Source organism: Lactuca serriola, chromosome 2 (assembly GCF_051521515.1).
Source record: "Lactuca serriola cultivar US96UC23 chromosome 2, Lser_US96UC23_V15, whole genome shotgun sequence".
Classification (NCBI taxonomy): Eukaryota; Viridiplantae; Streptophyta; class Magnoliopsida; order Asterales; family Asteraceae; genus Lactuca; species Lactuca serriola.
Window position 1 is genome coordinate 11,654,301 of NC_136409.1, and position 21,182 is coordinate 11,675,482.

Below are 21,182 nucleotides of genomic sequence, written 5' to 3' on the forward strand. Positions count from 1 at the left end.
ACAAGAAATCACAAGTACCCTAAAGGGTTTTGAAATAAAGCAGATTTCAAGTGGAAACAATTGAAGAGCAGATGCCCCGAGCAAACTAGCATCAACATGTTTTGGACACCTTTCGAAGGAAGTACTTGTAGAAGTACTGAAAGAAAGAAGCATTGACGAGCGGAAGGTCAACTCCCTATCAATAGCACAGCCTAATTAGATGATGCCCATCATGGACTACCTCCAACACGACATACTCCCTGATGACCACGCAGAGGCTCAAAAGACGAGGATACGGGCCCCACAATACGCAATGGTAAAAGGAACGTTGTATAGGAAAGGCTATACAGCCCCATGGCTCAAATGCATAGATGGTACAACAGGAAAGCTGGCCCAAAAGGAAGCTCATGTGGGGTCAGCAGGGGCTCACAAAGGAGCAAGGGCACTTACAGGTAGAATATTGCGAATGGGCCTTTACTGGCCAGACATACACCAAGATGTGCTTGAGCTAATCCGAACTTTCTTGGAGTGCAAAACCATCTCACCAATACAAGCAGTGCTGCCATCAAATCTTACAAGCATAGTCAGCCACTGGCCTTTCTATCAATGGGGAATCGACATAGTCGGTCCTTTCCCAGAAGCACCCGGAAAGGTCAAATTATTGATTGTGACGGTCGACTACTTTACGAAGTAGATAGAAGCAGAACTGATGGCATGCATTAACAGGAAACAAGTAATCAAATTCGTCTGGAAGAACATCATGACGAGATTTTGGATACCTAAGGTTCTGATTAACGATAATGGCCTACAGTTCGCGGAAAACCCCTTTAAAGAGTGGTGCAAAGACAAGGGAATAGAACAAAGATTCACATTCGTAGCGCATCCTCAAGCCAACGGGCAAACCGAAGTGTCTAATAGAACACTGGTGCAAGGAATCAAAAAACAACTCGGCAAAGCAAAAGGCAAGTAGGTGGACAAACTATCGGAGGTTCTTTGGTCATACCGAACCACACCACAGACTAGCACGAAAGAAACCCCATTCTGCTTGGCCTATGGAGCCGAAGCGATGCTACTTGTAAAAATAATGATAGGGTCGATACGCACAGAGTCTAGCAGGGAACAAGAAAATGACGAAGACATGAGGAAAATTTGGACCTCCTGGAAGAACGACGTGAGCGCTCAAGCATACGCCATGCCCCTTACAAAAAATCAGTAGAAAGGTACTATAATCAAGGCGTAAAGGACAAGGCATTCTGAGTCGGAGATTATGTCCTATGAAAAAACGAGGCCAGCCACGCACAACCCCGGGGGAAGTTAAGCCAAACCTGGGAGGGACCATACAGGGTAGTTGAAGTGCACCGCAATGGCTCCTACTCCATCAAAACCCTGGAGGGAAGGCAGATACCCAGGACATGGAATACAAGGAACTTAAGGAAGTTCCACGTCTAAATGACAGGGAAACCCTATACAGAAGCGTAGGTAAGGACATTCAACCCTAGAACAAAAGAGAAACTCCCTAGATAGTTGGGAAAAAGGAAAAACACCCCTTGGACGAATTGATCACCTGGACCAGGCAGTGGATGCTTAGAGCAGTCCAGTAGGGAATCAGAACATGAAATAGTTGTATGAGAAAATTACATAAATATACATACATTTTCTTCCGTATGCAATGCAATACGTACACTCTAGAAAAACGCAAGACAATGGATACTTAGATAATCCTAGATGCAACGTATACTACACAAAAAGCACCACACATACACATATATGAGTTTAACAAACAGAATAATTCTAACACAAAGCGTGCTCCGACAAACAAAATAAGTTAAGTAACCAAAGTGAAGTCAGTATTTGTTTGCAAAAACCCAAAAACCATCAAACACAACAAAGGCCTTAGGGGCCACAAATTGTCCTTAGAACAAATGCAACGACAACAAAAAGAGAAGAAAAGGATAGAAAAGAAAAGCAAGCAACCATTTTTCACACCCTAGAAGGGCAGCTCCAAACAACTTCACACACCAGCAACACCACCACCATCGCCATTGCCACCCCCACCAACAACAACACCACCACCACTACCATTGCCACCCGCACCAATAGCACCATCACCATCACCATTTCCACCCCCACCAGTAGCACCATCACCATCACCATTGTCACCCTCAACAGCAACACCATCATCATTACCATCACCACCTCCAACTGCCCCTACACCCAACCCAACTACACCTTCATCAAAGGCACACAATGCCCGCACCCCACCCATATCCAAAGGACCCAAGCCAAGCAAGCCGGCAAAATCCATAGTTGTGAAACCAAGAAGAGCATCATCCAAAGCTAAAGAATGACTAGACCGAGAGTCACTAGCCGAAGGATCGTACGTCCTGATATCCACCTGAGCTTTCAAATTTGACCAACCTGACTCTTCACCGACAACAAAAGCAGCATGACGAATGCGCCTGATGCCACCAGTGAACTCTGGATGCTCAAGAAGCTTATCCATGACAGGCACAAGACCAGCCTCGAGGAGCCAGCTACGGTCCGCCCTCAGCACCTCTAGTTCTTGCTCCCGATCAACAATGTCCAGTTCCAAACTCTCATTCTAAATCATCAAACCTTCATTTGCTTGGGTAAAAGACTCCACTTGACCCTCCAATACGCTAGATACATCTTCTTGCACCAACTTCCCAAAAATCAAAGACATGTTCTCATCCTCCAATCGTGCAATAGCAGCACCCATATCTACCACCTTGCCCTTCAAGTTAGATTCACTCTCAACAAGGGTAGCATGCTCATGCTCCAAATCATCAAACCGTTGCACACGTTGAGAGACGGCGACTAGATATGTCATGGATTGACCGACCGCGTATGCAAGGTTGTGAGCCAACACGCCATTACTCATAGAATCCTTATCATCTAAAATAGCAGGAGGGAGAGCATGTCGGGTAAAATCAAGAGCAATAGAGCGCACAAACAAACGCGAATCGGGTCATAAATTCAATCCCGAGACAAACATAGACATAGTAGCAGCAAAACCTGGAAACAACTGATCCGAACTGCCCCTGGAAGACGGGGGATTGACACTAACATGAGTATAAATCGGCACAATGGGCTGATGAGATGCCCTCTCAACACCCTCAAACTGTTGAACGTCATCATTGGGTATAACCAACACATCCCCTGAATCAGATGGAGGGGAAGATAGCAGGCATATAAGACCACGGCGCTGCATCACTCGCCGCCCAATGGGAGCCAAACTACCCTCAGGAACCGACCCATTCATCACTTGCAAAGCTTTCCTTTTTTCAGCAATCTGGCGAGCCCCAACCACTATCCCAACCTTGTTGTCCACCACACCATCAGTCGCTGACCCAGTAGGCCTAGGAGACGCGGTACAAGGGGTAACAACAGTGTGAGAACCGGGGCGGTTCCCAATGTGGTTGAGCTGCGCATAGGCGGAGGAGGTACCAGAGCAATAGCAGTTAAGCGATGAGGGGGAGGCAAAGTTTCATACAGAGGAACTACGCGGTGCTACAGCTTCCCCAGGGAACGACCTCGCAGAACAGACTCCATAGAAACAGAACACTCGACACATGTCAAGCGTGTGTATACATCAATACAAAAGAAAAAAACGAAGCAAGAAAAAAAGGGGGGGGGGGGGGAAGAGAAAGAGAGAAGAAGAATAACAAGGAAAGAATGAAGGCAAGAACGACTCACCTTTAGAGATGATGTAGAACACAAGTATCTCTCCTCGGGAGTGCCAGCTAGGGCTCATCCCGACGCCAACAAGGATAGCTTCCGACATCACATCCACATCTACTTGAACAAAACGCAAGAGATCTGCAGTCGCTTGGTTACGAGGAAACAGTTTGGGAATATTGTCAGAGGGTGTGGTTGCTCGAGGATGATCACATCCAAGTAACTCCTTGTTGACCCACAACCACTTCTCTTGCCAATTCTTGGGAATTTTGTTGTCAACAACAAGGTTGTGCCCTCCCCGACAAGCAGAAAAGGTATACTTGTCATTGGTAGCAACGAACCGGAAAAGGTATTTGAACATAAAGTAGTCAGGGATGATACCGTTAGCACGACATATCATCTCAAAAGCAACCACCTTATGCACAGCACCGGGAGTCAACAGCTGCACGCTACACCCGCTACGACGGAATACCTCCTCCTGAAAGTTGGTCAAAGGAATACGAAGGCCCGCATCGAAAGTTTTCAGATAAACAGCCACCTTCCCGGGGGGATGAGTGATCAAAGAGCCAGATACAGGGAACTCCACCCCATCAGTAGGACTGAGCCCATATGCCTCCTGAAGAGTGACGAACTCGGAATAGGTAGGGATTGAATCTTGAGCAACAACCATGGCGGAAGAAAGAAGAAGAAAAGAAAGTAGGGAGAAGGTAAAAAGGCAAGATAAAAAATGGAAAAGGAAACCGTTTGAAGAACAATAAAAGGGAAAAAAGGGCGGGATCTATGAAAATCTCTAACATGTGACGTAACCGTCGCGCACACGTCAAAAAGTCACATCGCTAGAAATGAACCGACATTCGAGTGAAACGACGACACGCATACTAGCATTTAAGTCCAGAACATCATAGCTACATAGCATATGCTATGACTACTGGACTGTGGGACTTGGTGACACGTCTCTTAGAGCGGGCCAGAGACAAGCGAGCCTTGGCGAGACGCCCTAGCCGGGCGTCGACCCGATAGCCTGGGCGACCCCGGATCCAAGCGGGGCGATCACATAAAAAGTTGGCCCTCGCCAAAGTATTGTCTTCTAGTTACAACCAAGAGACAACGACTCCAGGCAACAAAGCATCCAGACAGAGCACGATCGCCTGGACCAATCACTGGGTGGAACACGAATGCGGAGCAGAGCTCTCCAATAAGGACGACGGATCATGTCAGGATCACAAAACCGGTCCCTAGTGATGGGTTTTGAGCATTCTAACACTTCCTAAGTATACATGTAACCCTAATAACCTTGAATCTATGTTTTCTCTATATACATGCAAATTTCTTTTCAAGGTTATTTCCTAACTAGCATGGCATGGGGAATATATGAAACATAAAAAACTAGTAGAAATACATACCTTGTTGTTGCTTGGATTCCTTCAAGACTTTGTGAGCCTAGCACCCCAAATGTTGTGCCTCAAATGCTTCACACAACACCACAAAACTTGGAATAACTTGAGAGAATAATTCTAGTACTTAAAATCGGTTATTGTGACATCCGCATTTTCACGGCCAGGAAAAACCGATTTTGTTTATGCTTTATAAAAATCAGAGTACTTCATTTTATAAAAATGTTGCGGAATTTGTTCCCAGAAAAACATGGTAAATACGTTATTAAAACATTTTCGAATAAACGTATTTATTTCATTTTAAAACGTTGGGACGTCATCGTTAATACAGAAACATAAACATAAACAGAACTTACAATTATTTACACTAGTGATCTACATCTCTTTAAATCTCTTAGTGTAATGTCACTTCATATCAACACCTGTGATATAAATAAACTGAGTGGGTCAGGTTGGGAAACCTGGTGAGTACATAGGGTTTTCAACCCACAATAATATAATTATTATGTTTAAACAATCAAACAATCAACCCAATTACCCATCCCCATTATCTTCTTTATTCTTAAGGATCTACCCTAAGAATCAGCTATTTCTCATTCATTCATTCCTAAGGATCATCCTAAGGAAACAACATGAAATCCATTGTTGCCAATGACACATTGGTCAAGCGCAGCTACTAATATTGTCACTTAGGCTCAGCTGCCAGAATTAGGACATTTTCTATGAGGCGCTTCTGCCGGTATTGACCTTTAAACACTATTGTCATGGTCGTAAGGCTCCCTATTAGGCGCAGCTGCCGATACTATCCTTAAAGCGCAACTGATAGGACGTTTACTGTAGATCTAAATCATCTACGGGTTGTGGCGCAGCTGCCAGTGCTCATCTATAGGGTACTAGGTCCACTGATGCCAATGTATACCTATAGGGCACTAGGTCTGTACTACTAATGTTCCTCTATTTCAGCTTTTATCCATCATCATTCATCTTCCCCTGTTTTACCCAACATATTTTGTAGATATAAAATACTTTATACAGTTTACATCATTTAAAACATGTATAAAAATCTTTCACCAGCATAGACAACAAGTATTCAGACAATATGCACACATAACACGTAATTTATATTAAAATACTTCATATCTATGTGTAAGATGAAAGAGACCATGCACTCACCTGATTAGGTGGTGAATCTGAACTCAGACAACACTTCGTTATCTCAAAACAATTTTCCTCGACAAAACCTAATATCAATACCACTAGGGTTTAGTTTTTAACGTTAACCACGACTAATTAATAGTCTAGCTATTATTACTATTATATAAGCGTTAAATAACACTCAATATAACTCATAATAATAGCCCAAATAATTATTTTAAGGTCCTAATAATGTTACTATAATTAAATAAAATCTATATTAAATATAGTATAGGCGTAGCTCACTTACAGCGAGTTTTTATTAAAAACCGGGCTTCGCTGGAGCAGCGTTTCCAAGCCGAAAGCTTTTCTTCTCGGAGCCGTCGGGCGCTCCGGGGCTTTCTTCTCGTGCTAGGGAGGTTCCATGGACTTGGGAGGGGTTTAGGGAGGCTAGAGAGAAGTTAGAGAGAGAAAGAGAGGCTTATGGTGTGAAGAAAATATGAGGAGTTCACCCTTGTATTTACAGGAGTTTTATAGTAAAGTAGTCTTTAAGCTTCGTCCGTAACTTTTGCATAAGAGCTCCGTTTTTGTCTGTCTTTTTACCGTTGAGTTCCTATTAATGAGATCTTCAACTTTCATTTAGACCTCGTTGGCTAATTCTCATTCTATCTCGGATTTACAAAACTGTATCGAATTCGCCGCGCTCGAAAAGTATGGACTAAGCTTCATCCATAACTTTCGCATACTATCTCCGTTTTCGATGTTCTTTATATCCATGCGTAGGTAAAAATAATATCTACAACTTTCATTTTGGCTTCATCGGCTAATTCTCGACCGATCATAAATTTAACAGTAGGAGGCGTTTAGACTGTTAAATGACCGCGAAGAATTCATAACTCTTTCATACGAACTCCGTTTTCGTCCATCTTTTTACTATTGAGTTCCTATTAATGAGATCCTTAACTCTCATTTAGGTCGCGTAAGCCAAAAACCGCTAGAACTAAAATTCGAGTTTCGGGTTGTACACTACTAAGCTGAAACTTTGAAAAATCATAATTCCCTCATACGAAGTCAGATTTGGGCGTTCTTTTTACGGATTTTCTCATTTTAACATACTCTACGACTTTGGTTTAGATAACTAAGGCTAAAAAGTCTTCTATCATAAATTCACTTTTTACGCTTCCCGGTGCCGTGCCGGTTTTGCCAAAAAACTTCGACGGGCCATAACTTCTTCGTTATAACTCAGATTTCGGCGTTTTTTATATGTACGGAAACCTTGTGACATATAATATAACTTGGTTAAAATTATTTATTCTAAATAATCTTTTGCCGAAAAGTCATTTTCGACCCATATTGCCTCTAAATTGACTAGCCCGGATCTACGGGCGTTACAATTATCTCCCCCTTAGGATGATTACGTCCCGGAATCATCAATGAAACAGGATTGTATAATGACTCCATATGTTATCTCTTCATCCTAGGTAATAACTGTAACTTCTATGTTGCTTCGAACGAGTATCTAACTCTTGGACTCCTTGACTGTAGGCGGTGCTCGGTCTTGCACCTGCTTGTTAGACTTTCAATCATGACCTTCGTGTCACAACATCATTCTTTATCAGAGACTCCTTCTTCTTCTTAACAAACTTAAGATAATTTAATTTGATTACTACAATTGACCGATGTGTCATATTCTAATGACCTATCATCGTATGTAGCAATGCTTAGACTTAGGTCTTGTAGAGTCAAATTACGGAATGGAATATACATTCCTTCATCATCTAATGTGATATAATCACATTTTAACATGTAGCATTTCTAGCTACCAACTTCTTTAACAACGAGTGTGATACTTTTATTGATCGCTTTGATTTCAATCGTTTGGTTTAAGTCGCATGCTACATCAAACTTGGTTCTCTGAACCACGTAACCTACTCATCGTAGTCGGACTCAATGTGATATGACCACTAGGGTCGGGATAAAAACAATCTTCTTAGTCATTACCGAAACAATGCTAACGACATACTTGAATAAAACAAAATCAATTACTAGTTTCTTGGTAACCTTATGACTTTCCCTGATCCAAGCGTGAGTCCTGTGCTTCCGGTAGTATAGGCCTCTACTACCATCCACACCTACTCATAGTCGTCTCAGGTATTGTCCCGCAGTTTTCCAAGTCACCACACAAGAAAATCATATAACAGCTTAACACATCAAATATCAAAACGAAGGTTTTTATTATTCCTTGAAACTATTACATAGGTGTTCAAGTTCACCCTAGACTATGCCTCTAACAGGCTACATCATACGATTCTATGGCTACTTCATAACTCGATCTTTGGATGTCAAGCCGTCACCCCTGAATCCTCGCATTGTCATCTGCTTCGTCAAGGATCATTTGAAATGCTCTCGCCTTTGGCTTTGGCGGCACATTTGGCTTTGTAGCCCCCTCTCTCTTTGGGCAATCTTGCTTGAAGTGCCCTTCCTCATTACATTCGTAAAACACCCTTTAATTGAATTTACACTCGTTGGCATAATTCCCATGCTTCCCACACTTGAAACAAGTTACTTCCTCACTGCATTTTCTAGAGTGTTTCTTTTTGCACTTCTCGCACCATCTTTCTTCACTCCCTCCTCCTCTAAACTTCCTGGTACTTGATTTGCTTCTCTCATCGGGCTTTGCAGACCCCTCAAACTTCCTCTTTTTGCCAAACTCGGTCTTATTGGCGGCTCTTCCCTTGATCATCTCTTCAACCGACTTGGCAGCCCAGATAGCTACCTCCAAAGTAGGTGCCTGACGCACTGGCACTGCATATTCCCATGGAAGTCCTTTTTGCGTACTTGTCAATTTTCGTCAGCTCATCCGGAACAAGACGTAAGGCGAACTCCATCTTCTCTGTGAAGTTGTTGGTGTATTCATCAATAGACATGCTTCCTTTCTTTAAGGTAAGGAATTGGTTTTCTAGCTCGAGCAGATTTTGGGCTGAGCAGTACCTACGTTTGAAATGCACCAGAAATTCTGCCCATGTCAGTTGCAGGGGCTCATTGGGGCTCAGCGTCTTTCCCAAGGTATTCCACCATCGTACAACGCCTCCTCGAAACTGACGCACTGAAAACATGGTCTGTTGTTTTCCCTTGCAACCGCACGTCATGAAAGCTAATTCCATCTCCGAGATCCAATCCATGACCCCGATCGGATCCTCCTTTACAGTGAAAGTCGATGTCTTGCAAGTTAGAAAATCCTTGTACTTGCATCTATTCCTCTCGACTTCATCATCTTGGTTGTTTTGTCGAACTATTGGTGGGTTGACTTGACCAACAGTCCCACTGTAGTTTCCTTCCTCAGTCTGCCCTTCGTTCAACTTGGGCTGTTCGATCTGAATAGTGGCTTCCTCTCGATTTTGCTGGAGCAAACGTCTAGTTTCCTCCATTTGACGATCCAACATCGCTTGGATCTGTTGGATTAATGTCTAAGTCCATAACTATAATTGGTAAGACTTGACCCGACCCGGCATGGTCCATTTGGGTTGCATGGCATCATGCACTTGGATAGACTATAATGAGAGAAATAAGACACTTACGGTTATTAATATATTATAAGTTCTAGTATATTAATAATAAGAATAATGAGATTATTTAATTAGTATTGATCAAGAATTAATCTAGTATTAATTAAGTGATCAAAAGAAGACTAATTAAATATATGGGTTGATTGTGTAAATCATTCATTCTTATATATGTGGGCTTGTGATCCAAGATTCCTTATGTTGGACTAAGTCCATGGGGTGACCCATGGATACTCCATGGAGGTTAAAACCCATGGAGCATAAGGAATGGGTAAAGTCATGAGTTACATGGTGTAACCCTAATAGCCACCATATAAAAGAAACCCATGGCTCAAGAAATCGTGACTAACACTATGTGTATGTATGAGGGCTAGACGATTTCATGAAGTGTTCTAATCTCTCTCAAGTTATTCCAAGTGTATTTGGTGTTGTGTGAACCATTTGAGGCATCACCACTTGAGGTGCTAGGCTCACAAGGTTTCAAGGAACACAAGCAACAACAAGGTATGTATTCTATCTTGTTATATTGATATATTGTATGCTAGATTAGGATAATACCTTGGATGTTCATATTTGCATGTATAATAGAGAAAACATAGATCCAAGGTATTTAGGGTTGCATGTACACTTAGGAGTGTTAGAATGCTCATAACCCAACAGTGGTATCAGAGCCATGAGTTGTTTTCTATTATATTTGATGCAAATGTTTTTTTTCCAAGTTAAAGAAAAAAAAGAAAAATGGAAAAAAAAATTGACGTTTGTCAAATTTTTAGATAATTACTTGTTTTTGTGAAAAACTAATTATTTGTAAAATTTGAATCATTTTCTATATGAGTTAAATTAGTTCAAATTTAGTAAAAGATAAAATGATATGATTATTTTATTAGTTTTAAAAGTTTGATCTAAAGAGTTTTTTGAAACCTCCATAAGTTATGGATATCAAAAGGTTTAAAAAAAATTGATTCAAAGTTTTTTATGGAGTTACAAAATTGGTGTTAATGTTTTAAAGAATTCCATAATTTGTTCTTAAGTTATGGAACATGAAAAGTTTCATCATTAAACAAACATTAAACTCCATAAGTTATGGGATCCAAAAGTTTTTTTTTTTTGAATTATTTTGATCTTATGAGTTGATTTAGATTAATAGAAAATTATGTGATAATATGTTTTCAATCCATTTTAATCTAAGAGTTGAGTATAAAATGTGTTTGTGTAACTTATCCTTAAGTTACATGAAGAGTCACATTAAAGACTCATAAAACTCATAAAGTTGGCAAAGGTTACAAAAAAAGATGAAGAGTCTTGTCCTTAAGTTATGGAGGTTCAAGAGTCACTTCATTAATAAATAAATAAATAAAATATGTAACCTTAATTAATTCCATAAGTTATAAAATAAAGAAAAGATTAATTCTTTATTAGTTTAAAGTCTTCCATAATTTGTCCACAAGTTATGGAACATGAAGAGTTTTTGGATTAAAACTACTTTAAATACATAAGTTATGGAATTAATTAGTTTTGAATAGTTTCAAAACTTGCCCTCAAGTTTTGGAATTTGTAAAGTTTTCTCTTATGAATACTTTAATTCCAAGTTAGCCCTTAGAATTTTAAAAGTTAAAATTCAACCCTTATACTTTATAATATTATAAGTTAATAATATTTATATGTATAAGAGTAAAGTCGGTCTTACCGCTAGTACGCCTCATTCACGAAGCCGGTCTATAAGGTGGGTATAAGGTTGTTGCCTATAAAATGGCAACTTAATGGGTGTCCACTCTCACCCACCGCTTGCTTGACTGGTGGAGGGTCGTTAGCCGAACGGGTTTGACATGACTATAATTCTCCCTTCATTAAAAGTATTAATGATAAATACTAAGTAACTAAACTCTTAATAATTCCCAATCTTAGTTACTTAGGAAAATGTGAAGAAGGTGCTAATCCATGAAATTACACTTTGCACTTTGTTTAAGTCGGTTAGTGGAGCGTGTGTGGTTAACCGGCACACTAACTCGTATTTAACAAGGTAGGCAAAGGGTAACTTAATATTTATCATAGTATCGATGGAGCGTGTGTGGTTAACCGGCACATCGATTGAGGGGTAAACACTTAAGGGTACCAAGTAATTTGCATGGTTACTTCACACCTTGTTTTGTGATCCTCGGCATCCCAGTCACAAAACCTGAAGGGCACACTCGAGATTGAAACATGCCATTGAACAGTTCAATGAATCTCAAAAGATCTAGGAGTTTCAAAACCAATTAAAACCTAATAATACATTTCGTTTATCTTGGTGGAAATTGGTGAATCGTCATTCACCTACCTTCAAATTGTTTTATAGCTTGGACTACGGCATACCTCTTCTAAGTTATAAAAATAGTTTGTTGGGTCCTAGCCTTAATATTTTCATATTGGGTGTCATATTAAGGACTCAAAGATCAACTATCTTGAATATCTCCCATAACATGTCTGGATTAGACATTTATGATCTTCCCAAATCTCTTGAAACAAGCTTTCCTAAATGAAGATGATGTCCCATGGATATCATACTTCTTTCTCCTCCTACAATTATTCTCCCTACCCCACAAGTTCTTGAAAAGTTTAAGGTCACTCAAGCCCTATTGGCAAGGCAAGGTCTAGGTGTGGCCACATCTTGGAGATGTAGTCACATATTGACAAGACGGGAGAGTTGGGTGTCAATGTCTTGAGAAAGTTGGTGGTTCAATCACTTTCTAAGTTACATAGTGAGTTCCTTTGGGACACCTATGAAATAGACTATGACAAGACCCTTAATGATCTTATCTATTGTTAAGATCAACTTCCTGAAACTTTATGGACATTGACAATAGTGACACAGGAAATCCAGGAAAGCATTCTCTTCCCAATGGAAAGGGATCGGCCATAGTCAACTCGGTTGAATAAATGGTAAAGAGAAAAAGCTAAGTCTGTAATAGTCCCGTGTACCATTATCAAAGGGTCCATATGTTTATATTGCCAAAGGAAGGGTCATTAGCTGCGAAGCTGCCTAATTTACCTAAGGATGTTAAAGTCAATAAGATTGACTCTACTTCAGGTAAAATCCACTACTCTAACTCTGTTAAGTTTCTATTCTGAGATTCCTTATACATGATGTGACTGGGTCACATGGTGATGTTTTAAGAATCAAAGAAAAGTAAAGGAACTTAAAGAAAGAATATGCTGAATCTGATCGCATAGATGGATTTCTATCGCGTAGTTTGAAGATTGGATTCTTGAGCTACTTCTTAGGAGTTATGAGGTATTGCTTAGGAATAGATAGCAACAAGTTTTCATATGGATTGTAAGGATAAGTTTTCCGCATTGTTTTAAAATAAAAGAAAAATTTTTGATTTTATTTATTTTAAAATATCCTTACAATGGCATTTGAGGAAAAATTGTTGCTTATATGATTCCATTAATAGCAAGAGTGGGAATATGAAATTGATTCCTTCATTTGTGGTAATGTCTAAACTTACCAAATAAGGAAAGACTCTCATCATCCAAAGTCTCAATTGGACCGGGACTTGGAATCATGCAAGTTGTATAGCATGATGAATGAGAACTTTCAAGTATTGGAAAAATTAAGACTAATTACTTATTCACATGGATATGTGAGTCAAGTAATGGGCTAACGGATCGAGTACATAGTCATGTGCACTGATTAAGTCCACCACAAAAGATATAAGGCTATTCGTCATAGTTTACTAAAGCTCAGTAAATATGATTATACTTACAAGCTTAAGTGTAACTCTGAGACATTGGAAAAGGTTCCAATGTAAGGCAGAGCGAATAAGAAGAATCAAATTAGGCAGAAGGATAAAAGTTTCTCAAATCTGAAAAGATGGGAGTGTACTTTAGTATCAGTTTTGTGATCATCTTAATGATTAAAAAAAACCATATCAAAATTAGTTCTCTAAGGAAGTCTTAGATCATTCTTATGACTAAGAAGAAGGGATCTTGAATTGTTGAAATGGTTAAATCAAGAAGATGATTCATACTTCGTTCCAATACAAGTCTTAGAGTCATACTCCAAGATTGTAACTTGAGTGACATGTCTTAAAGAAGGTTTAAAACACTTATCAAATGTAAGAGTAAAAGTGTTTTTACTCTTGTACATTTGAAATTGGTAAGTTGTGATGTTTTGGATAAAACAAAGACCAACTTAGGCCAATTGTGTGAAGTGTCTGTCTTGATTAGAATCCACACTATCTCTTGGATGTTTGACAAGGAAGTCTTATATGTCAAGAGGACAGTGGGAGTCTTAAAGGTCTTGAAAGTCTCAAGAACTAATCAAGAATGAAACCTGAAGTTCCTCACTAGCACACAACTTGAGGTTTATATCCTATCGTGTTGACATATTCTGTGCCCATTCTAGTTAAAGTTGGCTTTGCATATGAGTTCTTAGAGTTCTCAATGTGTTGCACAACAACTTGGAAGCAATGGTAGGCCCCTTGAGCTACCAGGTGGCAAGAAATTAAGATTGAGTTCAGTCCATATGAGTTTGGATTTGTCATTATCCTTGTCTTGTGACTATGGTTATGACAAATTCACATGGATAGGAACTCATACACCAATAAATCTAAGTGTCATAAGGTTTCTCTCCGATTCATGAAAATGATGGTGAGGAAACACTTCCACTAAGTAGATTTTACCTAGATAGCAATTGGGATATTTGCATTCTCAAAGTCGTTAGTGGAGCGTGTGTGGTTTACCGGCACACTAACTTGGACTTGTGAGAAATGGCAAAGGTCAAAACGATCAAGACTATGATTACGGCATCCCTTTTCATAGTTCTTAAAATTGTTTTGACACACCCATGAGCTATCTAAGGGAAGGTGTATGTTTTTGATAAAGTCTTATCAAAACAATCTAGTATCAGAAATCTGAACTTTGGTAAGAAAGTCAATAAAGTATTGATTTCTAGAAGTCGAGCTTTCTGAGTATATGTCAAAGCTAGTGGCAGCATAAGTGTTATGCTAATAATCATCATGTTAGTGGGAGCATGATAATTACGATAAGTATTGCAAGCTAGCAATGTTAATTATAGAAAACAAAAGGTTTCAATTGGGAAAAAGTTGTTTTGCTATAATTAAGGGAGAGGAAATTATACTTCATCTCAAATCTATAAGCTTAGATCGTGAGGTTTTAATCATTTAGTCAAGGATATATATGAATTTCATGTTGGAATGGCTCAACATAAGGAAATTCTGTATATGGGTCCATTATTTGTGTTCTTAAATTCGATTATGATTACGGCATCCCTTTTCATAATCTGAATTATGAGAACTTGGCAAATAGAAATGGAAATGTTATAGCAAAAGACTGGTTTAGTCTTTATGTGAGACATCATGAATCATGTCCCATATGCTTCGGATATAGGATCGATTACATGTGCTATATATTCATCCGTTCTAAAATTTTCAAAATTCCTAGGGCATTAAGAAGGGAAAAGGTTTAGAACTGGATATGACTAAAAGGATTAAACAATTGTCGAGGACAATCTAAGGTTTACCAAAGATTGGTTGCTCAAGGATAGTTGGAAGTATAGTGATAATTCTGGAAGGACCATATTGACATAATCTGTAAGGAGGCAACTCTTGTTCAGAAGTGATAGTCGAAATGGAATCTGGAAATGTTTCAAAGTTAGATTTTTCAATCTGTGTAAGATTAAGGAAACTTAATGCAAGAAGGATGGTTCCAAGGACTTGATCTCCTTTGGAATACTCTGTAATGATTGTTGCAAAGTCTTTCTGACTTTGTGCATAATCATTACAAGAGGATCGATGCATATAAGTTTAGAATCTAACAGATTTCAGTAAATGACATGAATTTGGAATTCTTGCATTTGCAGTAAGGATTTGGGAGTGTGAAAAGAGAATCATTGAAGTTATGTTCATTTGATCTAGTTCACAAAATAAAGATCATAGACAAACATATTATGCATACTTGGTGTATGGCATGACTATTGTTTAGAAAACATAGTGTGCATGCTTGGAGCATGGGACAACTATTGTTTTAAATTCAAGAATAATGTTGATAGCTGAAACAATATACAATGAATAATGTGTAATCATATGGTGATAAATAAAAGGAGTTTTATTTATATTCATAAGTTCTGAGACCATATTGGATTCAATTATTATTGTGTTTCACTTTGCATGTTTTGACTTCCCGAATAAACTAGGTTATTCTTCCGGAATGACTAAGTTATTCAAACCATCCACAGTCGGTCATATGTTGGAAGTAGATATGAATTAAGACTGTCATGGGTTGGCTTGTAGAGGTCTAAGTTGTTGGACAAAGGGCTACAACACTCATGAGTGCTCATAAGTTCTGAGTATTGGATTCAACCCGCGCTCATTGGAATCACTTCATGGATTTTATCACGAGTGATCATGAGACGATAATATCTTATATTCTTCAAACCTAGAGATATGAGTTGTTACTATGAGTTGATAGTACATTGATTGCACGAAAATGCATTGGTAACTCGATGTTATAGAACGTGTCTTTATGTATGATTCAACAAGTAGTAGAACAAGCCATATGAGTCGAAGTTTATCCATTCCTTTTACCTTCGGGATGAAAGCGATATCTGTGGGCCCCTCGATGATTTGATGATGACAAATGGAAGTGCTCGGCCGGGCCAGGACTGATTTGATTTGTTCAATTAGTCAGTCGTCATAAATCGGAAATCGGGAAACAACTAATGGACAGAGAGAATGATTATAATCCATGTCTCGGTCCATATGATATCTAGAATGGAGGAATATATGATCCCTTATCTAATGGACAAGTCGTTGACAAAGATCAGAGTTCATCTACAAGGTCAGAGTTCGACAGAAGCTTTTGAGAGCTACGATTGCTAGTTGGTTCCTGAAGTCATACGCAATAATAGTTTTAGACTTATCCAAGTGGGAGACTGTTGGATTAATGTCTAAGTCTAATAACTATATTTGCAAATATGACTTCAAAACCTGACTAGCAATCGTAGCTCTTTCAAAGTCTCTCGGAACTAAGATGATGATGATACGCCATTTAAGATAAGTGATCATATAATCCTCTGCTCTCATGATATCAGCCGGACAAACACATGGAACATGATCTTACTTATTGTCCAACATTTGTTTCTCGATCTCCAATTTGTTTCGACATAGAACTAAATTGAACACATCAATTAGGTTCTGACCGGGCCCGGTACATGGGTCAAAACCAAATCATCGAGGGGCCCAGATATCGCTTCTATTTCTAGAAGGAACAGATAAACTTCGACTGATATGCTTGTACTAACTACTTGTTGAATTACTCACAAAGGCACGTTTTATAACATCGAGTTACCAATGCGTTTTCGTACAATCAATGAATAACCAACTCATAGTCAACAACTCATATCTCTAGGTTTGAAGATTCATATGATATTACCGTCTCACGATCACTCGAGATAAATTCCATGAAGTGATGCAAGTGAGCGTGGGTTGAATCCAATACTCAGCCCTTATGAGTACTCATGAATGTTGTAGCAACCATTGCATTGTCCAAAGCACTTTAGACAAATCATACAAGCCAAATTCATGACAGTCTTAAATCAATACTTACTTCCAAAGTTTGACTGACTGTGGATGGTTTGAATAATATGATATATATATACCATAACATAATTATTCTGGAAGTAAAAACATGCAAAATTGAAACATCGTAAACAATCAACACAAGATAGTAACACCTTACTCATAAATAAATAACAACTTTTATTTATCATCAAATGTCAATTACATTTTACAAGTTTCAGGAATCTAATTATCGAAACTAATATCATCCTTCCGCCCAATGCACCTTGCATGCTGTAAATGCTTAACCCTGCTCAGTCCCTTCGTGAGGGGATCTGCCGGGTTCTCATTTGATGATACCCTCTTTGCCACGAGGAGTCCTTCTTCTATTCTATGTCTGATGAAATGGTATTTTCTGTCAATGTGCCTAGATCTCCCGTGATCTCTTGGTTCCTTCGCCAAAGCAACCGCACTTTCACTGTCACAGAAAATTTCCATTGGCTCCTTTATAGCTGGTACAACTCCAAGGTCTCCAATGAAGTTCTTTAGCCATATCGCCTCTTTTGCTGCCTCGCTTGCTGCTATGTACTCTGATTGACAAGTCGAATCAGCTATTATCTCCTGCTTGGAACTTTTCCAAGTAATGGCTCCTCTATTTAGGATAAAGACCCAGCCTGACTGAGAGCGAAAATTATCCCTATCAATTTGAAAGCTGGCATCACTATATCCTTCCACTCTCAAGTCATCACTGCCTCCGAGGGTAAGGACCCAGTCCTTAGTCCTCCGCAAATACTTGAGAATGTTCTTTACTGCTGTCCAGTGTGCATTGCTAGGGTTCCCTTGATATCTACTGACCATGCTCAAAGAAAAGGCCACATCAGGGCGAGTACAAGTCATAGCATACATGATCGAGCCCACAGTGGAAGCATATGGTATCTGACTCATTTCAGCTATCTCAGCCTCTGTACTCGGACTCTGAGTCTTACTTAGCTTGGCATTACTCTGGATTGGTAACTCTCCTTTCTTGGAATCTTGCATACTGAACCTCTTCAGTACCTTATCCACATAAGTACTTTGACTAACTCCAATTAGTCTCTTACTCCTATCTATCAATATCCTTATCCCTAGGATATAGGCAGCTTCCCCAATGTCCTTCATAGCAAAACACTTCCCAAGCCAGGCCTTAACCTCCTGCAAAGTTGGCATGTCATTTCCTATGAGAAGTATGTCATCCACATACAACACCAAGAAGCTAACTATGCTCCCACTATCCCTGACATATACACAAGACTCATCCTCACGTCTAGAAAAGCCAAACTCTTTGACTTTCTCATCAAAGCAAAGATTCCACTTGCGAGATGCTTGTTTCAATCCATAAATGGATTTTTCAAGCTTACACACTCCATTAGGGTACTTTAGATTGACAAAACCCTCTGGCTGATCCATGTAAACATCCTCAGCCAACTTCCCATTAAGGAAAGTGGTTTTGACATCCATTTGCCATATTTCATAGTCATGAAATGCAGCTACGGCTAACAGCACTCTAATAGACTTAATCTTGGCCACTGGTGAGAAGGTCTCATCATAGTCAACTCCTGGAGTTTGAGTAAAGCCCTTCGCAACCAGTCGCGCTTTATAAGTGTGTACTTTCTCATCCATGTCGATCTTCTTCTTGAAGATCCATTTGCACCCAACTGTCTTACGACCCGGTGCATTGTCAACCAAGTTCCAAACTTGATTGTCATACATGTACTGAATCTCGCTGTCCATAGCCTCCTTCCATTTCGCAGACTCAGGGCCTGCCATGGCTTCCTTATAATTATTAGGTTCATCCAAATCTATCAGTGTACTTGATGGGTTTTGAGCATTCTAACACTTCCTATGTGTACATGCAACCCTAATAACCTTGGATCTATGTTTGTCTAATTTGTCATGCAAAGTTGAATTCCAAGGTTATATCCTATCTAGCATACATGGGGAACAATTTTAACGTAAAGTATAGATAGAATAACTTACCTTGTTGTTGCTTGTGTTCCTTGAAACCTTGTGAGCCTAGCACCTCAAGTGGTGATGCCTCAAATGCTTCACACAACACCAAATGCTCTTGGAAGAACTTATGAGAGAATACACACTTCACAAAATCGGCCAAGCCCTCTATTTCTTTGTTTTTGCAACCGATTTTGGTGGAGATTATGCTTCTTATATAGTGTTGACACATCTAGGGTTAAACCCTAATGTGTCATGACTCTTCATTTCCATGACCCATGGGTTTGTAACTCCCATGGAGCATCCATGGAGCATCCTATGGGTGGAACCCATCTTGATGATCCATGGAGCCTTTTAGCCCACTATACAAGATATGGATGATTTACTTAATCAACCCATATATTTAATTAGTCATCTTTTGATCACTTAATTAATTCCAAATTAATTCTTGATCAAACTAATCAAATAATATTATTAATATATTAGAACTTATAATATATTAATAATCTCCAAACGTTATTTCTCTCATTTAGTTTATCCAATTGCATGGTGCCATGCAACCCAAATGGACCATGCCGGGTCGGGTCAAGTACATACCAGAAATAGTTATGGACTTAGACACCTTATCCAACAGTCTCCCACTTGGATAAGTCTAGTAACTATTACTGCAAGTATGACTTCAGGAACCGAGCGGCAATCGTAGCTCTTTACAAGGTTTCTCGAAACTTGAGAAGATGATGGTACGCCATTTAAGATAAGTGATCATATAATCCTCTGTTCTAGATATCAGTCGGACAAATACATGGAACAATGTCTTACTTATTGTCCAACATTTGTTTCCTGATTTCCGATTTGTTTGACAAAGAACTTTATTGAACACATCAATCTAGTTCTGACCGGGCCCGGTACATAGGTCAAAACAAAATCATCGAGGGGCCCAGATATCAGCTTCTAATCCAAGAAGGAACAGATAAACTTCGACTCATATGTTTGTTCTACTACTCATTGAATTACACATAAGAGCACGGTTTTATAACATCGAGTTACCAATGCGTTTTTCGTACAATCAATGCATAACCAACTCGTAAGTAACAAATCATATCTCTAGGTTTAAAGACTTATATGATATTACCGTCTCACGATCACTCGAGATAGAATTCCATGAAGTGATTCCAGTGAGCGTGGGTTGAGTCCAATGCTCAGAACTTATGAGCACTCATGATTGTTGTAGCCTTGTCCCAGACCTCTACAACCAAACATGACAGTCTTGATTCATACCTACTTCCGAAATATGACCGACTGTGGAGGTTTGAATAATATGTTATACCAAACAAAATTATTCTGGAAGTCAAAACATGCAAAAGAAATATAGTAAACGATCGACAAGAGATAGCAACACTTTACTCATAAATAAAACACTTTTATTCATCATCAAATGTCAATTACACTTTACAAATTTCGAGATTATCTAACTACTAAATCTAATATCATCCTTCAGCCCTATGCTCCGAGCATGCTGGAGATGCTTAACCCGAGTCAGTCCCTTCGTGAGGGGATCTGCCGGATTCTCATCTGATGATACCCTCTTTGCCACGAGGAGTCCTTCTTCGATCCGATGTCTGATGAAATGGTATTTTCTGTCGATGTGTCTGGATCTCCCGTGATCCCTTGGTTCCTTGGCTAAGGGAACAGCACTTTCACTATCACAGAAAATTTCCATCGGCTCTTTAATAGCTGGTACAACTCCAAGGTCTCCAATGAAGTTCCTCAGCCATAAAGCCTCCTTTGCCGCTTCGCTAGCTGCAATATACTCTGATTCACAAGTAGAATCTGCTACTGTCTCTTGCTTGGAACTCTTCCAAGAAATT

At 39.3% G+C, this 21,182-nt stretch overlaps 1 protein-coding gene across 1 annotated transcript; it reads left to right on the plus strand.

Moving 5' to 3' along the window:
• Positions 1-211: 211 nt before the first annotated feature.
• On the plus strand, positions 212-673 carry LOC145089025 (uncharacterized). Its single transcript, XM_079027526.1, has one exon. It carries the CDS (start codon positions 212-214, stop codon positions 671-673), a length of 462 nt encoding a protein of 153 aa, XP_078883652.1.
• The last annotated feature ends 20,509 nt before the right edge of the window (positions 674-21,182 follow it).